This window comes from Mycteria americana, chromosome Z, assembly GCF_035582795.1.
Source record: "Mycteria americana isolate JAX WOST 10 ecotype Jacksonville Zoo and Gardens chromosome Z, USCA_MyAme_1.0, whole genome shotgun sequence".
Taxonomy (NCBI): domain Eukaryota; kingdom Metazoa; phylum Chordata; class Aves; order Ciconiiformes; family Ciconiidae; genus Mycteria; species Mycteria americana.
The window spans coordinates 19347971-19370914 of record NC_134396.1 but is presented as its reverse complement, the minus strand read 5'-3'; the positions used below and the strand labels follow the sequence as shown (position 1 = coordinate 19370914).

General features: G+C 39.4%; 1 protein-coding gene across 9 annotated transcripts in view; it reads left to right on the top strand.

Annotated features, from left to right (window-relative positions):
* Positions 1–22944, top strand: part of PDE8B (phosphodiesterase 8B) — a 79811-nt gene that overhangs the window by 20485 nt on the left and 36382 nt on the right. For 6 of the 9 annotated variants that reach the window (XM_075527475.1, XM_075527482.1, XM_075527479.1 and 3 more), the window contains exons 2-4: positions 16393–16452; positions 21302–21492; positions 22823–22882. In XM_075527475.1, the coding sequence (XP_075383590.1) occupies positions 16393–16452; positions 21302–21492; positions 22823–22882 (311 nt within the window). The remainder of the gene's footprint in view (positions 1–16392; positions 16453–21301; positions 21493–22822; positions 22883–22944) is intronic. The other 3 variants (XM_075527483.1, XM_075527477.1, XM_075527478.1) reach the window with 2 other exon arrangements.

The window sequence follows — 22944 nt, the reverse complement described above, 5'->3', positions numbered from 1 at the left end:
AGTTGTAAAATAAAGACGTATATGACAGAGATATAACAGAGAACTCCAGCAATGTATTTTTCTGTTGTAGTCTCATGGACTGTAGTGTTAGGTTGTGAATAATTTATGCATAAGCAGTTCTTCAGCTGTATGTGATACTGAGTCTAATCCACTAAAATGAAGAGACCATGCCTTATAAAAGCTTTGCTGGAGAAAATTTTGTCAGTGAGTTGGAACTAAAATCTTTTATGACTTTCAGAGACAGGATTTCTAGATAAAGGTGGTTGGAAAGTGTCAGGTTTTGAACTGTCCATGTGATCTCTTGGAGAGGAGATTAATATTCTCCTACAGTTCATGATATGTATATAGTTCCTGTTGCTTAATAGTTGCTTAATTCTGCAAAATGCAGAGCATTTGGGCCATGCTACCTTAACTGCCCAAGAAGCCCTTTTTGTCTCCAGCGACATTGCTCATAAAATAAAATTAAACAGATTGCTGAACTGAGCCTGTGGTGCATAAAATTTAGCTTCTGCAATTTAAGGTGCATTGAAAATAGGCAGCTGTAACTATTCTTTGGGGAGAGAAAGCGTGGCAGTTAACACTGCATTCAGCAGCCAGAACTTCTGCTTTTAATTCTTGAATGTGGGAGTTCATACTGGGCACGTGCAGAAGCCATGGGAGAAGATGGGTTGCTGAGACATTTGCGAGAGAGTTGTGTTTCATGATCTGTGGAGAATATAACAGTGTAATTTTTTTATCCTCTCAGTATTGTGTTGGTAGTGAGTTGCAGAATACATCCTAATGGTGGATGATCCTAATGGTGAACTAAAATGACTATATTCTGTTCAAATAGGTGTCAGTACATAAAAACTGGAGTAGCAGTAAGAGGTCTCTGTAGAACATTGGCATGACTCTTGTAATAATAGGTCTGGAAAGTGGCATTTAAATTTGGTGGTGCTTCCTGGTTAAGACTGGAATAAAATGTTCAAAAAAAGTCTTTTTCCAGAAAGCTTTTAATGATTTCCCCCTGCACTGTGGAAATAGTGATAAGTAATATCAAAATGATTATTGCTTATTGCATAAGTAATAATTTGCTCTGGTGCAGCAGGCCAGCTGAAGGACTATGCAATATCTTGTTTCCATACTTTTGCAGAGCTTATTTGGATTGCAGCTGTATGCAAAAGTTAAACCCTAACATAAGATGCTGGTCCTACCAGCATTTACATGAGTAGAGTAAGGGCAGTGAAATTAACATGACTACGTTCACGTTTGTAAGACTGGGTAATTAAGTTTCCAGGTTTATCAGGGGAATTCTTACTTTTGCAAGGTATGAATACTTCAGGTACATCTAACACCTGCTGCTCTGTTCCTCTGGGTCAGAGCTCCCCCTTCCCCTGACCACTTCATGTGTGCTGCTATACCCACCTTGTATAAATACTACTTCTACTCTTCCTCACTCTTCATCTGTATTTTTGAAGGGCTTATAGGATCAGTCAGCCCACGTGCCCTACTATATGAGGTATTATAAAAGTGAGAGGTGATCTTTTCCTCTGAGATTTATAACCTAAATAGATGAGACAAGCTTCATAAACGCTTTAGTCTTGAATGACAAAATACAGAGGGTGAAAATGCTGGTTTTGGGAAACATCCATGTGGCTCAGTTAGATGACTCACCAGCCAGCAAGGCACTGTGCACGTCCCAGAAGGTGATATCCAGATGTCAGTATCGGAGTCTTAGACTCACACACTAATGCTGCCGTCTGGATTATCTGCAGTGGCTTTGTCAAAATTAAAATCGAAACTTGAACTGAATTAAATGTGATCACAAACTATTGTCAGCATGAGAGTCTCCGAGTTGTTTATTTTGATGAGAATTTGGCTTTGATTTCTGTTGTCTGCACGATTTTTAGTGTGAGACATGGCACAGACTTTCACGTTAATAATTTGTAGCTGCGCAATAACAGGTGGTGTTGAGCTGGGGGCTTTGTGACTGGAGACAGCATCACTCTTGATACTTGAGGTGGTAGGGTCTGCTCTGGGAATAATTCTTCTGTCTGTGGGTTTCTGATAAAAGGCTCAACAGCAAAACAGTTAATTTTGACATATATTTAAATGTTTTTTTTTTATTTTAAAGCCAATGTTAGATTGTAATAGAAAAAGTGCAAGTATGTATCTGTTATCCTGAAAACCTGGGATTGTAATGGAAAAAGTGCACATATGTATCTGTTAACCTGAAAACTTGGGAAGATTTAATTTTTATTTTATTGGTGGTTGTACTGTGTATTTGCAATTTGGAGTTGTTGTTGTGTCTCTCTTTTTTTTTTTTAATGGAGTTTCTAGGTATAATCCTAAGACATATCCTGTGGATGCTAAAATTTTAATTAAAAGGCCAAACTAGTTGGCTTCAGCTGCCTGTCCCCAGATTCAAACAATCAAGACAGAAGAACTGTAAAGAAAACACTGTCTGGCAGTGTGAAGGAGAGGGGGAGAGAGAATATTATTCTTCGAAGAAAGTGAGGAATACCATATTGTTTACAAGAGCTTATTTGGTATTTTTTTTAAATGTAGATCAAAGTTCACAGCTGAGTTTTTCTAAGTGAAAGACAATTCCTAAAACTTCAGTAAGTGCCTATTGCTCATCAGAACATCTTTGTTCTGGTTTTTTGTTTGTTTTTCTGTGTTCCAGCAAAAGGAATATAGTGTTGGGTTTAGGCTGAGGTAATATGTAGGTGCCTTACAGTAGCTGGCAAAGCAAGATATAGACAGACCTTGTTGAACCAGGAGGAAATTCTTTCCAGCTATGTCCACCTGGGATAAGAAATAAGAGGCGGTGATACTAAGGCAAAGCTCTGATGGTGGCATCCATCATGCGTCCCTGAAGAAGAAGCCTGCTAACTACTCCAGCTTAAGGTTGATATTGATAGCTGGTAGTATCTACATTGAATAGTGTTGGAGAAATGGTAGACTAAAAACCTTGCATACCTTGGGTCAAAAAGTTGTCTTCCTTTTAACTCTTGGAGCAGAGTCCATAATACCTATGTGTGCACTTGCAAACCGGTATTTGAGGTGCTGCTTCTGACTGCTCTCAGACTACTGAGGGGCATAATCTTACTGGTTTTGAAGGCAAGAGAGAACCTGTGAATTCAGCTCAATCTTAATTTGTTCACTTTCCGTATAACACTGTATAGTTTATGTTAGATAAACAGTGGAAGCCAAGACAACTAAAATTTTTTCCTTGAGTAAGAAACCAGGTAGGTTATCTACTACTGTAACAGTAGCGTTAAATTATTTGAGAACACACTGTTTCTTGCCAAAATCTCCCTGAACCAAAGTAGTCCTCCAACAAGCAGCAGCCAAAGCCAGCAATACATTGTATGAAGAGAAAGGAGACAGATTGCCCTTTTCTAGCAGAAGCAGACTTGTGCAAAACTCCTGAATATTCTTATATTAAAATATTTAACTTCTTCCTTTGCTAATTTCCAGGAGGAATTTCAAATATGATAACTGTCTTCTAGCAAACTCTTACTGAAGTCGCAGAGCGTTGGAAGTATTTCCCCCGCAACCCAGCACAAAAGTGGGACTTGAAATTTATTTTGGCAGCACGTTCCATGTGAGGTGGAGGGAACTGAACAGTTTCTAGAGCAAATGCTAGGCTGGCAGCCCCTCAGGTGTATGCAGACAACCTCCAGATGTTTTTTCTTAGTCTTTGAAAGGCAAAGTTAATTTTACATTTTAAAATGATTCTTTGATTGCAGGCTAACAATATGTTTCATAAATTATGAGTATTTACTTAGACCAACAGCTAACGGAAGAAGATCAGGATTATTTAGCTAGCAGCTTGTTACAAAGTAATGTTCTAGCTGTTCACATTCATACTTATATGATCATATTACCTGAATCTTCCAGTACGGAAACTCACTTCATATGTTTTTGTATCAATTTTAATAGCCATGCCCAATAATTGATCTACTGTATTGAACCATAGGTCTGCCAGCCCATTATCTTGTCTTGGGCAAGAGCAAAGAACCTTATGCAACAACAGAAAAGAGGGCAGATGGAGAGGGATCTCTCCCTGGGTCTCTCTTAACCTATAACTAAGGGGCTTCTGCGTTGAGGTTATGTTCCTACTGATGTGTTCCACAGCAACACAGGGGCCTCCCTTTGGTAAATTTTGTTCAACTGCTTTTTGAACAACACCCCCTCCAATGGCCTGATAATTTAAGTGAAAGCATCGTATTTCTTGTATTGTGAGGACTATTGATGAGTCATTCTTCATTCAGCTCTGCACCATTCATGATTTCATAGATGCCTATTCAGTTCCTTAGTTACCTCTCTTCCTGGCAGAAGCAGCCTAGTCTTCTTAGTTCTCCAGAGATGTCTCGGAATATCTATGATTATTCTTGTTGCTATCTCTTTAATTTTTCTAGTTTTGGTTAACTTATCTCAAGGAAAACAAAATATGATGTACAGCATTGAAAGTGTGGGTTCATCATAAATTTACGTGGCAGCATAAAGTTGTTTTGTTTGGCGCTTTGTTCCTATCCTCACATTGATTGCTTTTTTGACTAGCTGAACATACAAAGATTAAAATAAGATTAATTTTTAACTCCTTCTGTGTCTATAGTTTTGGCTTTTGCTCTCTCCTAAACAGTAGTGTATGTAGTTCTGAAATAGTTCAGGCTTAGTGGCTGTGTTTTTCCCTAAGATTGCTGTAAGGAGATTTGACGAGATTCTCCAGTAATGTGTGTGACTCATGGTCCTACAAAGTTGAGAATGGACAGTAATGACAAATGGATTTACATTTGTCTCACCGTGCTGAGATCCACAAGTCTTGGGCAGATTCTGCTTACTTTGACAGATGTTTGGGAAAGTTTGTTCTCCCCATGCCTCTTCATACTGCAAGGACATTAACATAACCTGCCTGCCATGAGTATTTAGTGAAGTGAAATGTGTATGCTCACAAAATAAATACACTTTCAGATAAACTTCTGTTGACAAAGTCAATATTCAAAATAAACCTGATGTCAATGGGGACTGCATTCTGTAATTGGTTTTCTTTCCACAAGTCTAAAAATGTTGCTGTTTGTGACACAGGTCTGTCTCTTTATTATCTGTGTGCTGCCAGATTAAAATGTGGAAGTGTATTTTTCTTAAAGAAACCATAATTTTTTAACTTACCACAATAGTTATACTGAGAGTTACTGAAGTTTCATATCTCTGGAGGAGTCCGTAGAGTCTGCTCAATGTTCACTTTTAAAGGTATTTCAAAGTGAAATTTGTTTGCGTGTTTTCCAAAAAAATGTGCCAATGTGGTCTGAATTTACTCAACATTACAGGTAGGGGGAAAGACTGAAATAAAACAGGGCTACATTATGATAGCAGATATTTCTCTTACACAGTAGTTCAAAAGTTAAAGCACTTGGCCAGCCTATGGATTTTAATTCCTTTCTTGTCAGTACAGGCTGGGAGGTGATTGCCTGAGCAGCAGCCATGCTGAAAAGGGATAGACCTGATCTAGCGTTGCGATAGCACCACTTGCAGGGACCTGGTGACCTTCAGGGGTCCCTTCACGCCAACAGTTTGTGATTCTTTACTCATTGCTGTTTCACTGAGCATCTCTAGGCATTAGTCAGGCCCTTCTTCCTAGTGGGGTTCTGAGTAAATGGGGGAAGGGAAGGAAGTTTCCTGCTGCTGTAGACCTTGAGGCACCGTAGATATTCAGTGGAGAAAGGTATGCTCTTAATTTATGTGTCCTGCTGCTTTGTGAGCAGGAATACCTAGTCAAAATACTATTGGAAATCAATGCGTTAGATTTTTGCCATGACTTAACCCCCTAATTACGAAAAAACGCTGCAGGGTGTTTTTTGCTTTTTGGGTGTTTAGTGGGTTTTTTTCCTTTTGAACGAATTAACAACAACCGTGGATAAGCTGTTACCTTGAAAAGATACTTTGTCACAGGCAATTTGGTTTCTCAAATTTTGTATTCCTATGGTATAGAAATCCAGCCAATTCTAAGCAAATGTACCTCTAAACTTCTACAAAAACACAAGAATAATGAATCCGCAATAACTAAGAGTAGCTTAATGTAAAGAGGAATAAATGCTTAGCTTTCTCATCAAAAGGTAGGAAATAAGCCACCTGTGCTGTATTTTTCTTGTTTCTGTAGACTTGCATGTAAAACATTAATCAGAAAACCCATTAAGGAATATGATTTTTTTTTTGCTTAAAATCAATACTGAATTTAGAGTGAGAAAGACAGGATGCATCAAAGGTAGAATTTCTTGAAAGAAAATTGTTTGGTATCAGACTGTGATGCAGCATTTTGTAATTTGATGTCTTCCTGGTGTATATTTTATCTATTAAAATTAATTTATTAAAATCTGGCATTAAAATGGCATAAAAACTTCACTGACAGTGAGTGCGCTGATAATGATAACCATATCTTTTGAGACCATGCCCTTCTCAAGCAGCGTGAATAGCTGACAAGTCACCTGAGCCACCCCTCTGGGCACTCCGTTCTTGAACAAGAGACGTGTAAGCAGTAGACCTGGGGATGTGGGCCATTTATTGCTCTGCTGTAGGGAGGAGGTGAAGGAGAAGGAAAGATTGCCAGGACCCAGTTGGCATATTGGCCCAGAAGTTCACAAGCAACATAAATCTGAAATTTCGGAACTACTAACTAAGGTGTGCCACCTGTTCTTTAAACTGATCTCAGTGCCAGAGGAGTGAAAATCGGATAATTAGTCCCCCTTAGAGGGTACCAAAGGTCATCTAGGAACTACATTCTGTTTTCATACTGGGCGAGACACTATGTCTAGAGATAAAAACATAGCACAAGTAGATGTGGTAGGTAATTGGATAATATGATGTGCTGGAGAAGAGTTAGCGTGGCTTTTTCTGTAAGGAAAGCATAAGCTAAGATGAGCTATTAGCATCAAGCTTAGGTGGTATAAGGGACAGTGTCACTCTGTGCTTGCCCTGTTTTTGCATTTTTCAGTTTGTCATCTGCTTTTGGCCACTTCTGGAGACAGGATGTTGGGCCAAGATTGGTTGGTCTGACCGATTTTTCATTGTTCCTCACAGAGCTTCTAAAAAGGACAGGGGAATGTGTTTAGAAATCTCCTCGGAGATTTGTGGGGTTTTATTAAGGGATGTCCTAGTCAACTGTGTTCAACCAACTGTAACTTGGACACCAAATCTATTTTGTGCTAACATTGAGAACCAGAATTGTGGTACTGGTCTTAGTAGGACCAATGTGCAGATCATGAGCCTTGAATCCATGTAAGAAAAATGTGTGGGGGGGGGGAAATTGTATGTACAAACCTGCAGGATTGCTTCCAGGTTCTGTTGGAAGCCTCAATCTGTTAATTATAGGAATAAAAGGGACGTGGACTACTCTTTATGGATTATGGGAGTTTTGTAGCCTATTTTCCCTTGACAGGTCTCAAAGCAGCTGCTGCTGGGAGCAGAATTGAGGACCGATCGACAATGGTAGTTTGTATGCCAAATTTAACAAAATAATGGCCAAACTAGTGTCTTTTCTACTTCCTGTTATGATAATGTATTCATAAGGAAGCTGCTACCAAAATGTGAACAGAATGCAAGAAGTCCTAATATAATATTCTTGCTTCAGTTATCATTTTATGTCAGGCACACATTGTTATATTAGAATTGTAAGTGTCAGCTTGCTTGTTCAAGACGTTGCCTAAAATTGCTAGCAGCTTGACACTGGTACATTTTGTCTTTCTCAATTCTTTTTCTCTTAAGGATGATCCAATTTTTGTGACCTGTTTGTGCCAGCTGCCCTTTGTTCCCCTCTCTCTTCCCCATGTCTTTCAGAGGTTTACTTGCATCCCATTGGTTTGCTTTTCTTCCCTTACCACTCATTTTAGATTGAAACAGCAAGATTATACTATCACTACTGTCTGTAATTGCTTAAAAATAGATTAATTATGTTGCAGGGAGAAAAAGGAGTGAGAAATAGAGAAGAAACAAATCTGTGTTTTCGAGTACTTACTTTTCTAATTTCTTATTTGCAACACAAGCCAGGAAACCACGTAGAGTGGAATGAGGATGAAGGAAGAAAGATAGAAATCTTAACATCTGTTCCTGAAGCTGACTCTGATCAGACAGATCTTCGCAGCTTTGCGCAGAAGCAGTTGTAGGAGCAGACTCTGAGAACCAAACTCAAAAAACAACTTAAGCATCCAATATGTTACCAACTGTGTAATTCACAGAAATTCAACTTTAGCCATTTGATCCTTAGACTTTGAAGTTTTTATGAGGACTTCTGCTTATCTCCAGAACTGCTGCCAATCTTAGCTCTACTAAGATATGTGGTCTTGGCACATACCTCACACCGAAGAATATGTGGAGTTCACAGCCGGAGACATTTCTATGGCAGGTCACCTGAAGGACCCGGTCAGGCTGGTATTCTCAGAGACATTCACATGGGAAATGCAGGGACAACGGTGGGCTGGTGCATCTGGTATATGATCGCGTATGCCCAGCCAAGCTTGGTTTCAAATGCTTCTCTCCCAGGTGAGTGCTCCCCGAGCTGGTGAAGGCAAGGTTGGTGGGGAAGAGGGAGGTGGGAAAGGAAGTTAGTGCTTAAGGCTCCTTTTCAGGCACAGGTCACTGCAAAAAAGAGTGCAGGGGTCATGGGTGAGGGAGAGAGTATGCAACAGGAGCCTGACTTCATTGCCCAGAGGTCAGGGTGGTCACGGAAAGGAAGGCTCTTCTTCCCCTTGACTTTCTCCCTCTCAAATTTTCAATTCCCTTGTGTGCAGTGACATAGATTTAACTGGAGGCATTGAGAGGGCCTCAGCCCAACTCTGCTTGCTTTTGGGAAGCAGAAGAACCAGTTGCAGGTTTGTGACTCTGCCCTTGAGCTAGGTGCATGAAAGTACAGCAAAGCCTGCCAAATCTATGTGTCTTCGTGGATTTGGGTCCAGTTTATCGTCTGTGTATGTAGTGTTTTCATGCTACATGCTTCAGTGCGTGCTGTCCTGAGCTGAGGATTTGGCCCAGTTGAGTAGTTGTATGTGTGGTAGCTACATAAGTAAAAGACTTTTTTTTCCCCAAGGGAATTTTGAGGTTTGTTGCTTGTCAACAAAATCACATATAGTATCTGGAAGAGGAGAATCCATTATGGATCATGAATTTTGCTTATACATATGGGAAGAGTACACGCAAAACTACACAGTAAATTTTTTCTGACGTATGGATAAGCTTTAAGTGATATAAATCATTAGATTGGGAAAATGCTGCACTGCATGAGTTAAAACTAAGATGCAAATATATCACAGACCTCCTAAATGAGTGCTAAATTAATATAATAAGGAAAAAAACTATGCTTATCTTAGAGTTTTTAGTGAAAATGTTTAATACTTTTTTTAATGGAGTATGCTCTAAAAATGGATTTGATTTGGGTTTTTTAATAGCTCTTATTTGAGGTGCCACATTTTAAATAACACTTTCTTAAAAACAGAAAGCATTCTGAAACTTAACTGAAAGTTTTGCAAAACAAAAAGACCTAAATTCCAAACAGTCAGATCCCACTTGCCTCAGTCTGGAGTTGTATAATTATGGAGAAGAGAGGAGATAATTTTCAAAACATTCGATTTCCTTTAAGGAGAGCTTGGTTCTGATCATATTTTCTACAGTAATAAGAGCTAGTCTGATTCCTGAAAACCTGGGAAAATACCACTTTTTTGTGAGGTTTATAAAAATTCAGGGCTGTATTTTTAATATATCAATATTCTGAAAAAATTTGGTTACGCTTTCCATCCTGTCTTAGAAAAATTTGTACTCTAATGCTTTATGCAAAATATGGTTATGATGTTGGGTTTGTCCTCTTTTTGCTTTTATTTAAAGTAGAAATTTCATTAACATTTCCTTCAGAAATGTATGGGCAGAAAAACCATAAAGTAAGATAATAAATTTTAGTCAAGAATCCAAATATGCAGATACTCTTTGAAAGAATAAGCCTACAAAATAATAAAAACATTGCAAGTACTAGCTTTTTTTGCATATGTTGGCCCTGGGTATGTTTGCTTTTCAACAAAGCAAAAAACCCACAGCCATGAGTATTGTTTAAAAGACCAGGACACCACTGTGGAAGGGCTGTACAAAGCAAACTGGAAATAGCATTGCTGCCTTTGAGAGAGTAGCCTGTAACTGTTGATGGAGTGTTAACAGGGGCACAGATGAGAGGAGTGAGACAGTATTGTAAGAGTGACACCATCATATCTACAAAACATCTAAACACTTGGGAGCATGGCTTTGAGAGCATGGCTTTTGGGGTTACTTTTTCTCATTTTTTGTCAGCGTTGCAAAAATGCAAAGACTGAGAAAACTTGGAAACTTGAAAACTCAACAGCCAGGCTGCACAGCCTGACGTCCCAGGCAGAGGGAGTGGGGATAATTCACAAAGGGATAAGAAAAAGGCTGGGAAGGGTCTTCAGAGAGAAGACAGGTTTGTCTGCAGCCCTTTTATTTTGTTTTCTCTGTTGCTTTCGTCTGCAGAGAAGATTTTGCCTGTGCCTTCTGCATCCTTCTGCAAGTTGAATGTAAGCTTGGCAAGTTTTCCTATGTCACAGCTAAAGCGAAGGATGCTGTAATAATCTGCAGGCAAAATAAGAGAGCTGGATGAAAAGACTGCAGGTGGTTGAGAAGGAAAGGCCACATTTTATAGATAACATAGAATGAGCAAGATTTAGAAAGAGCCAGGGTGGGAGGACTTAAGAGAAGCTCAAGTGGATGATGACTTACAGATTGTGGGTAAGAGCAGGAGAAGGTTGGTGGCAGCACTCACGGTGACTGAGAGAAGGTTGCAGATAGAGGTTGGTGGGGGAGACATGGATTTGGAAGAGGGATTTACCTGAAGTGACAGCTAGACACACGCACAGAGAAAAGCTGAGATTTCTGTTGCCGAAAGTGGAAAGAGGTCTGGAGTAGAGGGGTATAAAGGCAAGTCCTCAGTGGAGCTGTGTTTTTGAAGCAAATCATTTGTTTCTTGTGATCCAGAAAAAGAACAAAACAGAATAAAATCTAGGTTTCCTATTCCAGGTAAATGGGCCTTTAGGACAGTATTTCTAAGGCACAATCCCTGCAGTAATGCATGTGGAGGGAAAAACAACCCGAGATCTTTGCCCAAGTTAGAGGATATTCTATGGAGGACCTTCTGAAGGGGTGAAGAGATAAGTAGAAAGGGTCTTAGGGTGGAGGAGATTTCTAAAAGCCAATGTGAGACTAGATTTCAAACAATAAAGTGCCACTGGTGTGAAAGGCAGCTGATGGGGCCATGGAAGAGGACTGTGGAGTACTGCTGAGCTTGGACTCTAAAGAGAGACACTTAGAGACTTCTTTTGACTGGAGTGCAAAGAGAACCTGAGTTCAAAATGGTTAAGGAAGGAAAGGCATGAGAGTCATCTTAGGCTGAAACTGAAGCCTAGATAATTTTGTGGTCTTAGCAGTAGATGGCATACAGCCGGTTATTTCCATGGTGTTACCACAAGTGGAAGCCTGTGTAAAGGTTATTGATGCATTGAAGGTCTGCAGTGGTCTTGGTTTCTTGGTTCCAAACACCCCACAGAAAGTTCATACTTGCTGTTTTTGAAAATATTTGTGACTTACACAAAGCTTATGTCACACATGTTGTGAATAGGCTAGCTCTTCAAAATGCATATGCATATTTTTTTACCAATTCCTATGTATCTGATGGGTCAGGCTTCTGTTACGGACACTTGCAGAGTTTGCAGTGGCTAAGTCAACAACGATGAAGCCTTATTTCTTCTAAATGCTGTCTGTGTTTGATCATTATTTTCAGCTAATAAAATAGCATGACCTTACATTAACCTTAGCGTTGAGCTACCCAACTATTTAATGCTCCTCTGGGCTCCTTGGAAGGGTGGCAGCTGGCTGGCGCGAGGGGAGCAGCTTGTGGGGCAGAGTGAGTTGGCAGCCCTCTAGTGGGAACCAGGGAAATGGAGGGTATGAGCAGCTGGGAAAGCAGAAGCACATGTCAACTGGAAGCCACAGCAAGCGGAGAATAAAAAAAACAGAATTTGACAACAGAGGTGGCAGAAAGCAGTGCTCCCTGAAAGAGAGCTGGGAGAGTAGCTGCATTGGTGGGTGGAGAGGATGAACAGAGGCAGCCAGACAAATGAATGAATTATGGAAGGATGGTGTCTGGAAAAGCCATGAAGGTCAGGCCAAAAGCCATCTAGCTCAGGACCAAGTCTCCGGCAGGAGAAGCGAGTAGTGAGCTATGCTGTTTGTTCTCCCAGCCTTTGCCAACTTATCATTTAGGGGCTTCTTGAGTCAGAGGTGGCATCTTTGTGAAAAGAGCTCTTCATTTTTCTCTTGTAAATCTGCCCCTTCTTTAATACACACAAATTGCTAGACAAGTCGAGTAATATTCCCTGTAACAGTTGAAGCTGGCGAAGAAGCTTGGGGAGACTCCAAACAGAAAAAGAATGGCCAAGTGTTAAACTACAGAAAAATGCCAGTGGATGCAAGTGGAATGGACCAGAAGTGACAAAAAGTAACAGAAGAGGAGAAAGATGGGGATATAGTTCTGCTAAGAAAGACAAGACAAAGAAAAGAAGGGGAAGAAGAGAGGGGCATAACCTTGCTGAACAGTGGAAGAGGAGCGGGACACCAGCTCCAGGCCAGGGATGTTGGAGAAGACCTGTGGGCCCTGTGTCTCGTAAGGGAATTCAAGCAAGGCTAATACCAGTGTTGAGGTCACACATTGTTGTAATCCTTTTCAGAACTGCAGTTTGGCCGGGAAAAAAAGGGAAGGGATTTGAGGTTGAAAATAGTGCTATAATCGAATATGGAAATGGTAATAGCCAAAGGATGGGCTGAGGTGTCAACCCTGACCAGCAGTGTAGATGGGAAAGCTGAGCTGGAGAGAAGTGCAAATAAGCCCTAGCAAAGGTGAGGAGATGGAGCCAGGGGAACACAGAGGTGCGGTGAGAGCTGGGTCAGAAAGACAGTCCCATTGCCTGCTTACAAAAACGAAGGGACAGAGGTCTGAAAACACACTGCAAAGGTGCAGGAAGGCATGCATCCCTGTGGGAGTGACTAAAGGGGAAAGAAGATGTAGCAGGTAGGGGGAAGGAGCCTTCAGGCCAAAAGGGTGTCCATCGGGACCTTGGCATCTGTGCGATGCTTCTCAACTGGCACATCCATCCTGAGCCTTTCCAGGAGGCTGAACTCACCAACACCTTTGCTTCACCGCTTGGTTGGCTTTAGTTTCTGTTGTTGCTCTGAGCAATGAAGAATTATTCAAGAAGATTTTGCTGTACTAAGTAGTCATTATTTTTACAGTGGTTGTGTTATTAATTAGTGATGATTCATAAACTGCAGGCGCTGTAAGTCTGCAGGCATATGGGGGGTAAAGATTTTTGTATTGGTGATTTTAAAGGGTGGAACTTTAATGAAGTGGTACGTACATTTTGCTTAACGGTACTGCTACGATAGTAAGGTAATTGATAATCACTGATTTACATAAAAACATAGGATTTAAGAAAGTACCATTGACTTTGTCTTTAATTCTTTGATTAATAGCTGATTCCTGTGGAGATTGCCTAGGAGGCTAGAATGATACTGGAAATAATACTGGACAGTTTAAAATGTTAAAACAAAAAATTCTTCACTGCTTTTAAGCTTTTTTTATTCCCAGATGGTTAGTTTATTTAGATTTCTTTGCTTCCAAGCCTGTGTCTGTTCCTCTGCCCACTTAAATCAGGGATTTTCTCACTGACCTCTTTGGAACCAGGCTTGTCTCCACACATTTTACCAGAAAAGTTTGTCACGAGCTACTGTACTAATTGATTTAGGTTGCAGGAGCAATTTGGGCATATAAATCCAAGGGACTGATTCAGCTTGTAAAACAGAACTCCAAGTCCAGGAAGGAGGATTTCAGGCATACTTGTTGCTGTATCCGATGAGAAGGTTTATAAATCCTTCCTATGCTCAGGTTCATTAGCAGTCTTAATTTGAGGGTCCCGTCTGTTTCTGTGCACTGTATAAGTAACTTAAAGGTTATACATGGCAATCTTTCAGATATAGCAGCACTTTTTCTGCATCCCTGTGTGGTTCTGACCCTATTGTGTCTGCGCAGAGCAGGATGGGGACAAGTTCTCCTACATCGGGGCTCTCAGATTTTCTAATCCTCATGAAGCTTTCCTACTGTTAGCAAAGGCAGGAACACCCTGAAACTGGGAGGAGGGAAGAGAGAGAGACCCTGATTTTTAGGTCCTTCTGTTCAAGTATTTTCTATTCATGAGGCTGACACAGAAGCAGCAGGGAGAGAAACCCTGACTCATGGTTGTGCAGATTTTTTGTTGTTGTTGTTTTAAAATACTCGGGCTAAGAGAAGTGGCTATCCTATAAAGAAATCCCTGTAAGGGGATTGAGAGACTTGCCTGCATCAATCTATGTCATAGACAGAGTTATTCCATCTTGGACAAAACAGAGTAATTAAAGCTGGATGTCCTCTGAAGTGGTAGAAAAGTGGATAAATGGATAATAAAATAAATATGTGTGTCCTAACTGTCGTTTGTGAAGGATCCCAGGCTCTTGATCAATACATTCTGGGACAGTCAGAGCTGTGCATTGTAAAAAAAAAGGCTTTTGCACTGATACCGACCCAAGCCTGTTGTGTATTCTTACAGATTCATCTAATGAGACTACCTTAAACTTTTTTTTTTTTTTTAAATCGAAGTGAATCACGATAAAAAATGTATTTAAGAGTTCCCTATAATAATACTGTTGGAGTGTGAATGTGCTGTTTTTCTTTTTGAGTGGGGGGTAAGAGAGGTTGAGAGCGTTCAGAGAACTGTTTCTCTAACCTTACTCACCACTCATGGTTGATGAAGGGTGCTAACTTTCATTTCTATTCTGATACGCTTACTGGCATTAAGTTACATTCTGCTATGGCAGGAGCTCAAGTGGGAAGTGAAGCTTTTGTGTGAGAAAAGGAGAGGTTAACTACACTTATATTGGGGGCAATTTTTGCTTTGGAAAACAGTGGCAGGCTTTGTAGTTTAATCTTTTGGAGTACTGCCTGTTACCACCTTCTGACGTACGTTGTTGGGCTGAGAAGAATCGATGCTCAGTGGTGCATGAAAGTCCCATGTGTCAGTTGTAGCTATACATAATACCACGGTCTCACATGCAGGCAAGGCTGTTAATACTTAACACAGTATTGTATTCTCTAAGGAAAAAAGTTGAATACTGGTAACTTCATCCATTTTGAATTTTTATACACATTCCTTTGAAAAATACTAAATTGAAGAATAAGATAATACCTGTACAAAAGGCTTAAACTAACAAGCACCACAGAGCAAAATGCTGCAGAAATAAGGCTCCAGGATTCCTGTGTGTCAGGGAACAGTCCTGGGAATCTGCCTGCAATTGTAGGGGTTTGTTCAAATTACATGTCTTGCAGGGCGATTGCTTTAACTCACCTACACCAGGCACCTGGGGCTACTGGTACCAGGAAAGCAGAGAATCTGCCCTTTTGGAGATTGCTAACTTGCAAATAATCCTCCATATGCATGAGTGGAACAATATTTTAAGGGTTGAAAGACTCCTTTCCTTAAGTACAGGCATCTGAGGGAGGACATAGGTATTGTTCAGTTGCTTAACAACCTTCTGTAGCTAACAGACTGAAGTGAAACAAATCAGTAGTGTACAGAAGTGTATTGAAATATATCAAGACACAAAAAGTATTAACATAGTCCAGCTCCTAGGAAATACGGCAACAAAGCAGCCACAGCCAACATCTGCTCGCCTTCCTGTAGCAGCTTTAAATTATGATGTGCTTTTATGTCTTCTGAAAATGTCATGGCTTACATGGTAGCAATGTTTTTTCCTGCAAACTAAAGGCTATGGTTCTGGAAAACAATTTTAAATATGCAATCCAAACAAGTTTTCTTGTCTGAAAAGTCACTTTTTTCCTAACCAAACCCATTAAAATATTACTATTGAATATATGACACAAGACCTTTAATACAAGTTCTGTATTACATTCAAATGAATAAAGGCAATTTTGGGCCAGAAGAAAATAGCTTTCTGTAGTCTTAAGCAAAATACAAGTCCTTCTGTGTAACCAAGGTACTCTGTTGGGGAAAGAGGGGAAAGGAAGCGGTGTTTCTTGTTTCCTTATTTAAAACCCTGCAATTTTTAACTTACAGTCAAATAAAACAAAATTAGGAGTTTGGTAAAATACATTCATAAAAGACACACTTCAAAGCAACTAAATTAAGGCTGCGAGTCATACGCCTGCCTGCCTTTGAGAGTCTTTCATGGTTCTGTTTGATCTTTCATTCTTGCATTTAAAATGCTATCTTGTTAAGAACCAGACTGGAAAAAAATATCTGTAATACTCTTCTTTAGCAGGCTTCAACTACAGAAGTACAAATTGGGCCCATGAGACTGACACAAGATCCAATTCAGGTAAGATGCTCTTTCAATTTCTTGGTACAGTCAATTCAGTGTTAATGGGTGAAGAAATTAAGGTTCAACCCCTATAGTTAAGTATAATATTTTAATTTTACTTGTGCAAGGACTGTGAGATGGGTGATTGGTGTTTTGGTTTATCTGATTGCTTGAGAAGAGACCTAAAAGTAAATTAACTTGGTAAACAAGGTGCTTAGATTTCCATTAACATCAAATCATCCCTTTTATATGTCCTGTCAATGGGAGTGTGTGTGTATGTGCATTAGCAGGGCAAAGAGCTGCGTCTCTGGATGTTAAAAACTGTTCAGTTCTGATATCCCAAAGCAGAGAGCTCCATTATAAAGTTTAGGTACCTGGCGAGTTTTGCTGGGTTTTGCACAACAGGAGAGAGAACTGTGCTTTTGCAGGTCACCAGTCCAAGAAATCACACTGCTTCCCACAAGACGGGTTGCACTTCAGCTTGAGGAGCAACGGCACTCATCCGTACTTGATTCTGGTTCTGTACGTTTTGTTCCTGTGCCAGTAAACAGATGCCAAGCATTATTTTTTTAGCTTATAGTGGGTGTTAAAGCTCTCAGATGATAGGAAATTAAGTGATCTTAGTCTTTAACATTGCTCTAGTGATACAGCATTCATTTGAATTAACTTTTTGGGTCACTTAACTCTGTAAAATACAGAGACATTTAGTCACCAGTCACCTTTTCTGTTTTGGTTCGGCCTTTTTTCCCCATACCTGGCTATGAGAGGAAAAAATCTACACGTGGAAGAAATGCTGTTCTCAAGGGAAATACATCATGTGTATATGCATCATAAAGCTTTACATTTTTATTTCTGTATTAAACATTCAGTCTTAATGATGACTTGATCTGATGAAACTATTTGTTTATTTTATAATAAGACTGTGGAACAGTGGCTTCAGCAGACCAGTCTTTGGTTTTGCAAGGAATTTCAACATAAAAATGTGAAACTCTTCATGGAAAAATGTTCTTTAGACTGTGGTCATCTTCAGAAAGATGGTCAAACAGATATTTAACAAATACAAATACTCTCAGTGCTTATGTCAGGATTTTACTTCGTAGAAATTGGATTTGCCAAAATATCATAGTACCAGTGTTAGCTGTTGTAAGTGAAGATTTTTCATATAAGAAGGGAAAGTGGGGTTTTTGTTGTTTTTAAAAGTGTTTGACATTCTTTTTGGTACCTTGTCAGGTGTGGATGTTATTTTGTCCCTACATTACATAAGTGAGAATCTATGGTGCTACCACAGAAGACCTTAAGTAAAGCAGAAAGCAGACCTTAAGTAAAACCATTAACTGAAGAGTTTTCCATAAAGACATTGCCATACACTAACTTATTTACAGTAAAGGGAAAACACTTCATGTAAACCCACCTCCTTTGTTGTGGAACAAGCCACATTACCTCAGCTAATTTGGCAAGTATTGCACACATCCACGCATTTAAAAAACGTGTGTTAATCTTTTATTCCATCTTCACAATGGAGTTACGTGTTTCTCTGTGCAGTGCAAACAGCTACTGAATATCACATTTTAAATGTCTATTTGTGGGTGCTTAATCATGTTCACAATTGTCTGATAAGTCAATTTAGTTTGTCAAAACAATTGCCACTGGGGCTTTTCTTAGCAACGTTCGTTTTATTCTGGTGCGTGGTTTATGCTGTTATGGGATACCTGTGCCAACCTCGAAATGGCCCATATTTTTTGTCTGAGAAGTCACCTTACTTGTGACTGTGACCTGACATAACCCATTTAATAGATTCCTCACTGAGCTTTACGACCATCTGCGCTGGAGGACTAATCTGGTTTGGTTTGTACTAGATCGTGACCCAGGTGCTGCTGGCCTTAAGGGGCAAGGGGAAGAGTCCAGAGCAAACCTACCAGCTCCAACCCTCCGAATGCCCTCCCCACATGCAGCTTGCGCATCTGCCCCGATTTTGTACCAAGGCTTGCAAACAGGCATGGTTTGGTTCTGAGACCTTAGAAATGGCCATGATAAAAGTACATGTAAATGTGCTTTCTCCAGAGGACACAGGAGAAAGGTGGTTTTTATAAACGTTTAATACACATTAAAAAGTTGTCTTAGCCTTTTGCAGAAGTGTTTACCAGGGCTGATAAAGGTTTGGATGTGTCCCCCATTCAAATCCTGCATTTTCTCACCTATTAGGACATTCATTGGCCATCATCTCTTTCACAGCATTGACATCAAACTCCGTGTCTGTTCTGATGATGGTGATCTTCCCTGTTGAGCTGCAAACGATGCATGATGATACACAGCATTTTACTGTTCCCCCATGCCAATTTGCAGTGTGACAAGAGCTCCTTCCTAACTTAATTCAGAACCACTGTGTGTTTTCCAACTTAAAGCTCTCTTGCTGGGATACAATAACATAAAAATCATTAAGAAACTTTATTTTTACTTCTTAAGTTGCTGTTTGTCATTTTCTCAGTTTCATTGTGGTACCCTATGTATCTGTACTCAGCTGGTGTCTCTTATTTTTATTTTGAGCTCTTTAAAGCAAATCTCTGTCCATTTTCTGTATTTGTGTAATAAACTGGGAACAAGACATGCAATAGTTGTGCAAAGCAACTACTTAGAAAGATGGTAAAAATTCCAATACATTACCAAAAAATGTAAAGGTCTCCACGGGAGAAGTCCATGGTGCTCCTAAACCAGGGCAGCACTGAGTAAAAAGATCTTTTTACAGTAACACTGACAAATTATACACCAAAAAATAGCTACATGGGTTTTTTGCCAAAAAACACAGATTGAATTCAAGCTTTTCCTTGACAATGTTGTTTATATAGGTTGTTATATTTTTATCTTGACTTTGAGAGCATATCTTCCAATATACTTCTAGTACATTATGTTTTGACGGTTTATAGTAAGACTCATACAAATGTTAATGAGAAAGCATGGTAGTAATACTTTAAAAACCTTTTAAAGTTAATATTCTCAGAAGGATTCACACACTGATAATTAGCTACCAGTGGGAGATCAGGTGATTTAATTAAGCTCCATTATTTTACAGCTGGTAAATGATTGTATTTTGGAATCCTTTATTTCCAAACTGGGAATATTGAGAGAAGGAAGATATCAAAAAATGTGCCCCAAAAAACCTGTTTTCTGAACCATATTATACCAATCAAACTAAGAACAAAATAAAACTAATAGCAGTTGGAACCAAACAGAAGATTGTATCAGAGTAGGGACTTTACCAAAGTATCTACAGACAAAGTCTGCATCTCCGTCATATCACTGCTTTCCAACATTTTGATGGGTGGAAGAAAAATCAGGGATTAGGTAGAGTGACAACAGTTACCTTGGATGTTAAGTGTCAGTAACCCAAATCTGCTTATTGTTAACTGCAATTAAAAATACTCTTTCTAATAAATTGAAACGTCTTAAGTTATTTCTTAATATTTCTGGAAATTCTGAGCATATAATTTTCTTCCACTGTTTAATGAAACCTTGACTGGTTGTCCTGCCACAGTAACATTAATTGATTTGTTTATTGTTTAGAATTCAACAACCCAGACTGCTCAAGATAAGAGAAAAGTTATGGTCACTTTTTCTAGCTTCTAGACTGATGGTGTTGAATTTCATGTGGTGACACCACAGCTGCATAGAGCAGCACGGATGAAAGGTTATTGACCTTTCTTATGGGCATTTGGGGCAAAATTTTGTATGTTTTGCTCAGACAGGTTGTTTCAGTGAAGTCAAGGGATGACTTATTTGTGAAATGAACAGGATTTTGCTTTATACATAGATTATTCTCTGGCTGCTGCCTTTCTGTGCAATTTGAATAGCTGTGGATAAACTTTTGACTTTTTGAGGACTTTCTTTTTCACAGCATATTTGCACTAAATTAACCTTTTTCTTCATCTGTCAGATAGGGTGGCATGGTTAGTGATCAGTTGCTGTGGTAAATATTTGCAAATTGTGAAGGGGATTGTCTAGGTGACTTGCGTTCCTAGCTGTGTAATTTGTATGCTGATAAGTATTATAGGGCAAGGATGAAAAATTTGTTCTCTCCTAAAAACACCTTTCCTTTCACACAAGAAGCACACAAATACAGCTGTTTTCAGTTCTGTGTGTCAGTTAGCAAACAGACTTCCTGCAGCATCAATTTTATTTTTAGAACAGTGCCTCAGCACGCGTCCTGCCTGATCTTGTGTGAGCAATTCCTTAAGTGTTCAGTCGAAGTTGTTGAAACTACCTCATATATTTACATAATTAGGGACAATTTATTGGGTAAAAATTGTGATGTTTGAATCAGTTTTCGTCCCTTTCCCAGCCCTGTCCATACCTGCTTGTCTGTTGTTCTTTTCAGTTTTGAAAGCATATGGGTTAACTCCATTTTGTTGTACATCAAAGAGGAAATAATTAATAAAACTGTGTTATGTTAATTTTTTGTCCCTAAAGAGCGATAATTAAGGCAGTTGCATTCCAGATAGTTCATTACAATTAAAAGTGTGTGTAGCTGGGATGGCCTGACGAGAGTGGCAATGATGTTTGAACACCTACCCACCTACTCTGGGTGGCTGCAATTGAATTTGAACATGAGTTAGAAGAGACTCATCATCTGGCAGCTGGGTTTGTCCTAAGTATCAGTCCTACACAGTTAACTATTGATTATCTATTGATAATCACTCTGTCTATCAAGAAAGTTGTGCTATTGCATCAGCTGTTCTACAGCCTGTAGTTCAATCTTCCCTCTTTCACAGCAGACTCGAACTTTTGTATAGCAGAAGTGTTTGTTAAGATTTGCACCATGCAGAGAACTATTTTGTATGTTTAATGTGGTACCGCTGTTTTTTATGCTTTGCAGGTTTTGCTGATCTTCGCAAAAGAAGACAACCAAAGTGATGGTTTCTGGTGGGCTTGTGACAGAGCTGGATACAGGTGCAATATTGCCCGGACTCCAGAGTCAGCACTTGAATGTTTTCTTGATAAGCACCAGGAAATAATTGTTATAGATCACAGGAACTCCAGATATTTTGATGCAGAAGATATCTGCAGGTAACCTAAAGGACCTTATGCTTCTCTTGAACTCCAGAATATATTGTACAAAACCCAAACCTCCTAATTTAAAAAAAAAAAAAAGAAAAAAAAAATGAACCCCCAAAACTGTAGTAAAATGGAAGTTTGGGGATTGAGGCCAGGAGGTTTGCACACACCTGTAAGAGAAGAACAGCATGAAAAATACACTTGTGGCAAAGCTGAATTGTAGAATTATCTCTTTAGGTCATGGGCTTCTATCAGAGCATAAACCAGAGCTGTTGTGAAATTATTACCTGCTGTCTCTGCCTGCTGCTTTCCTGGGTTACTGCTGCAGCAAAGTCTGAAGCTGCAGGGCTTCATAGCAATGTGCTTGTTTGTCTACTGGGTCAGGCACTGCCAGCTCTTCACAAAAGTTCACATCACTCTTCTGGTGCACGACTCCGTCTTAGCAGCTCTAAGGTTGCAAGCACTTAGTATTGGGATTCTATGCTAAAATACACTGTTTCAGCTGAAGCATACATTTTGTACCATACACCACACTGTGCTTCTCAGTCCATCATGAGCTGAAATTTGCCATGATTATGACAAGGAGCATTTTAAAACTAAAATACTTGTGCTGATGGAAGCTATTCTAAAAGACCAGCAAATAATATAAAGACTATTTATTCAGGACAGTGTGACATGATTAAAAAAAGTTATCTTTAGCCAGTAAAAGGTGAATGGAGTGTTCTTCTCATAGTTGGTCATATTTTTTTCAGTTTCTCAATAATATGTAAAGTGGTAAATTTTGTTTGTTCAGCATTTCATAAATGATAGTCTATCACATACATTTGCTATGCCCTCTTTTCTTACTTGCATGCCCCAAAAGCACTTGCCACCCTCTAAAGAAAATTTTATAATAAAGAAAACAATATCTAGAAGGACAATGGTAAATAATGGGAGAAGGTGGTGGAGGTTCTTGTTTAAATTAGCTAATGGGTATTGAAAATGCATTGTATAGACTGACCTTTCTCAATGCATGCATTCAGGGCAGTCTGCCACCAATAAGCTAAGTAAACGGGGCAAACCTCTGCTAGGTTATAAGAGTGGATTTGAAGAGCTGCTGTTCATGCCCTGTGGTTTTGGAGCTCTTGCCTCTTCACTGCATTGAGCAAAATCTGAGGAATCTGGTAGCAAAATGGAAATGGATTGTCTAAGGGGGGATAGGTAGGTTTTGGCAGTGTCATATCCTATTTTCTAGCCTCGATGGTGTCTTTCAGTCCTGGTTTTCATTTATATTGTCTGTGAAGATACTCAGAGTAACACTGAGAAAGTATGTGGCGTAACTGAGAAATTTTTGTTTCCTCAGGTCTATTCGTGCCACAAAACCATCAGAGCACACTATAATACTTGCTGTGGTTCCACGCACGTAAGTATTACTGTTTTGTGAAAGATTTTTATTTTACTTTATGAGAATGTTATGTATAATAA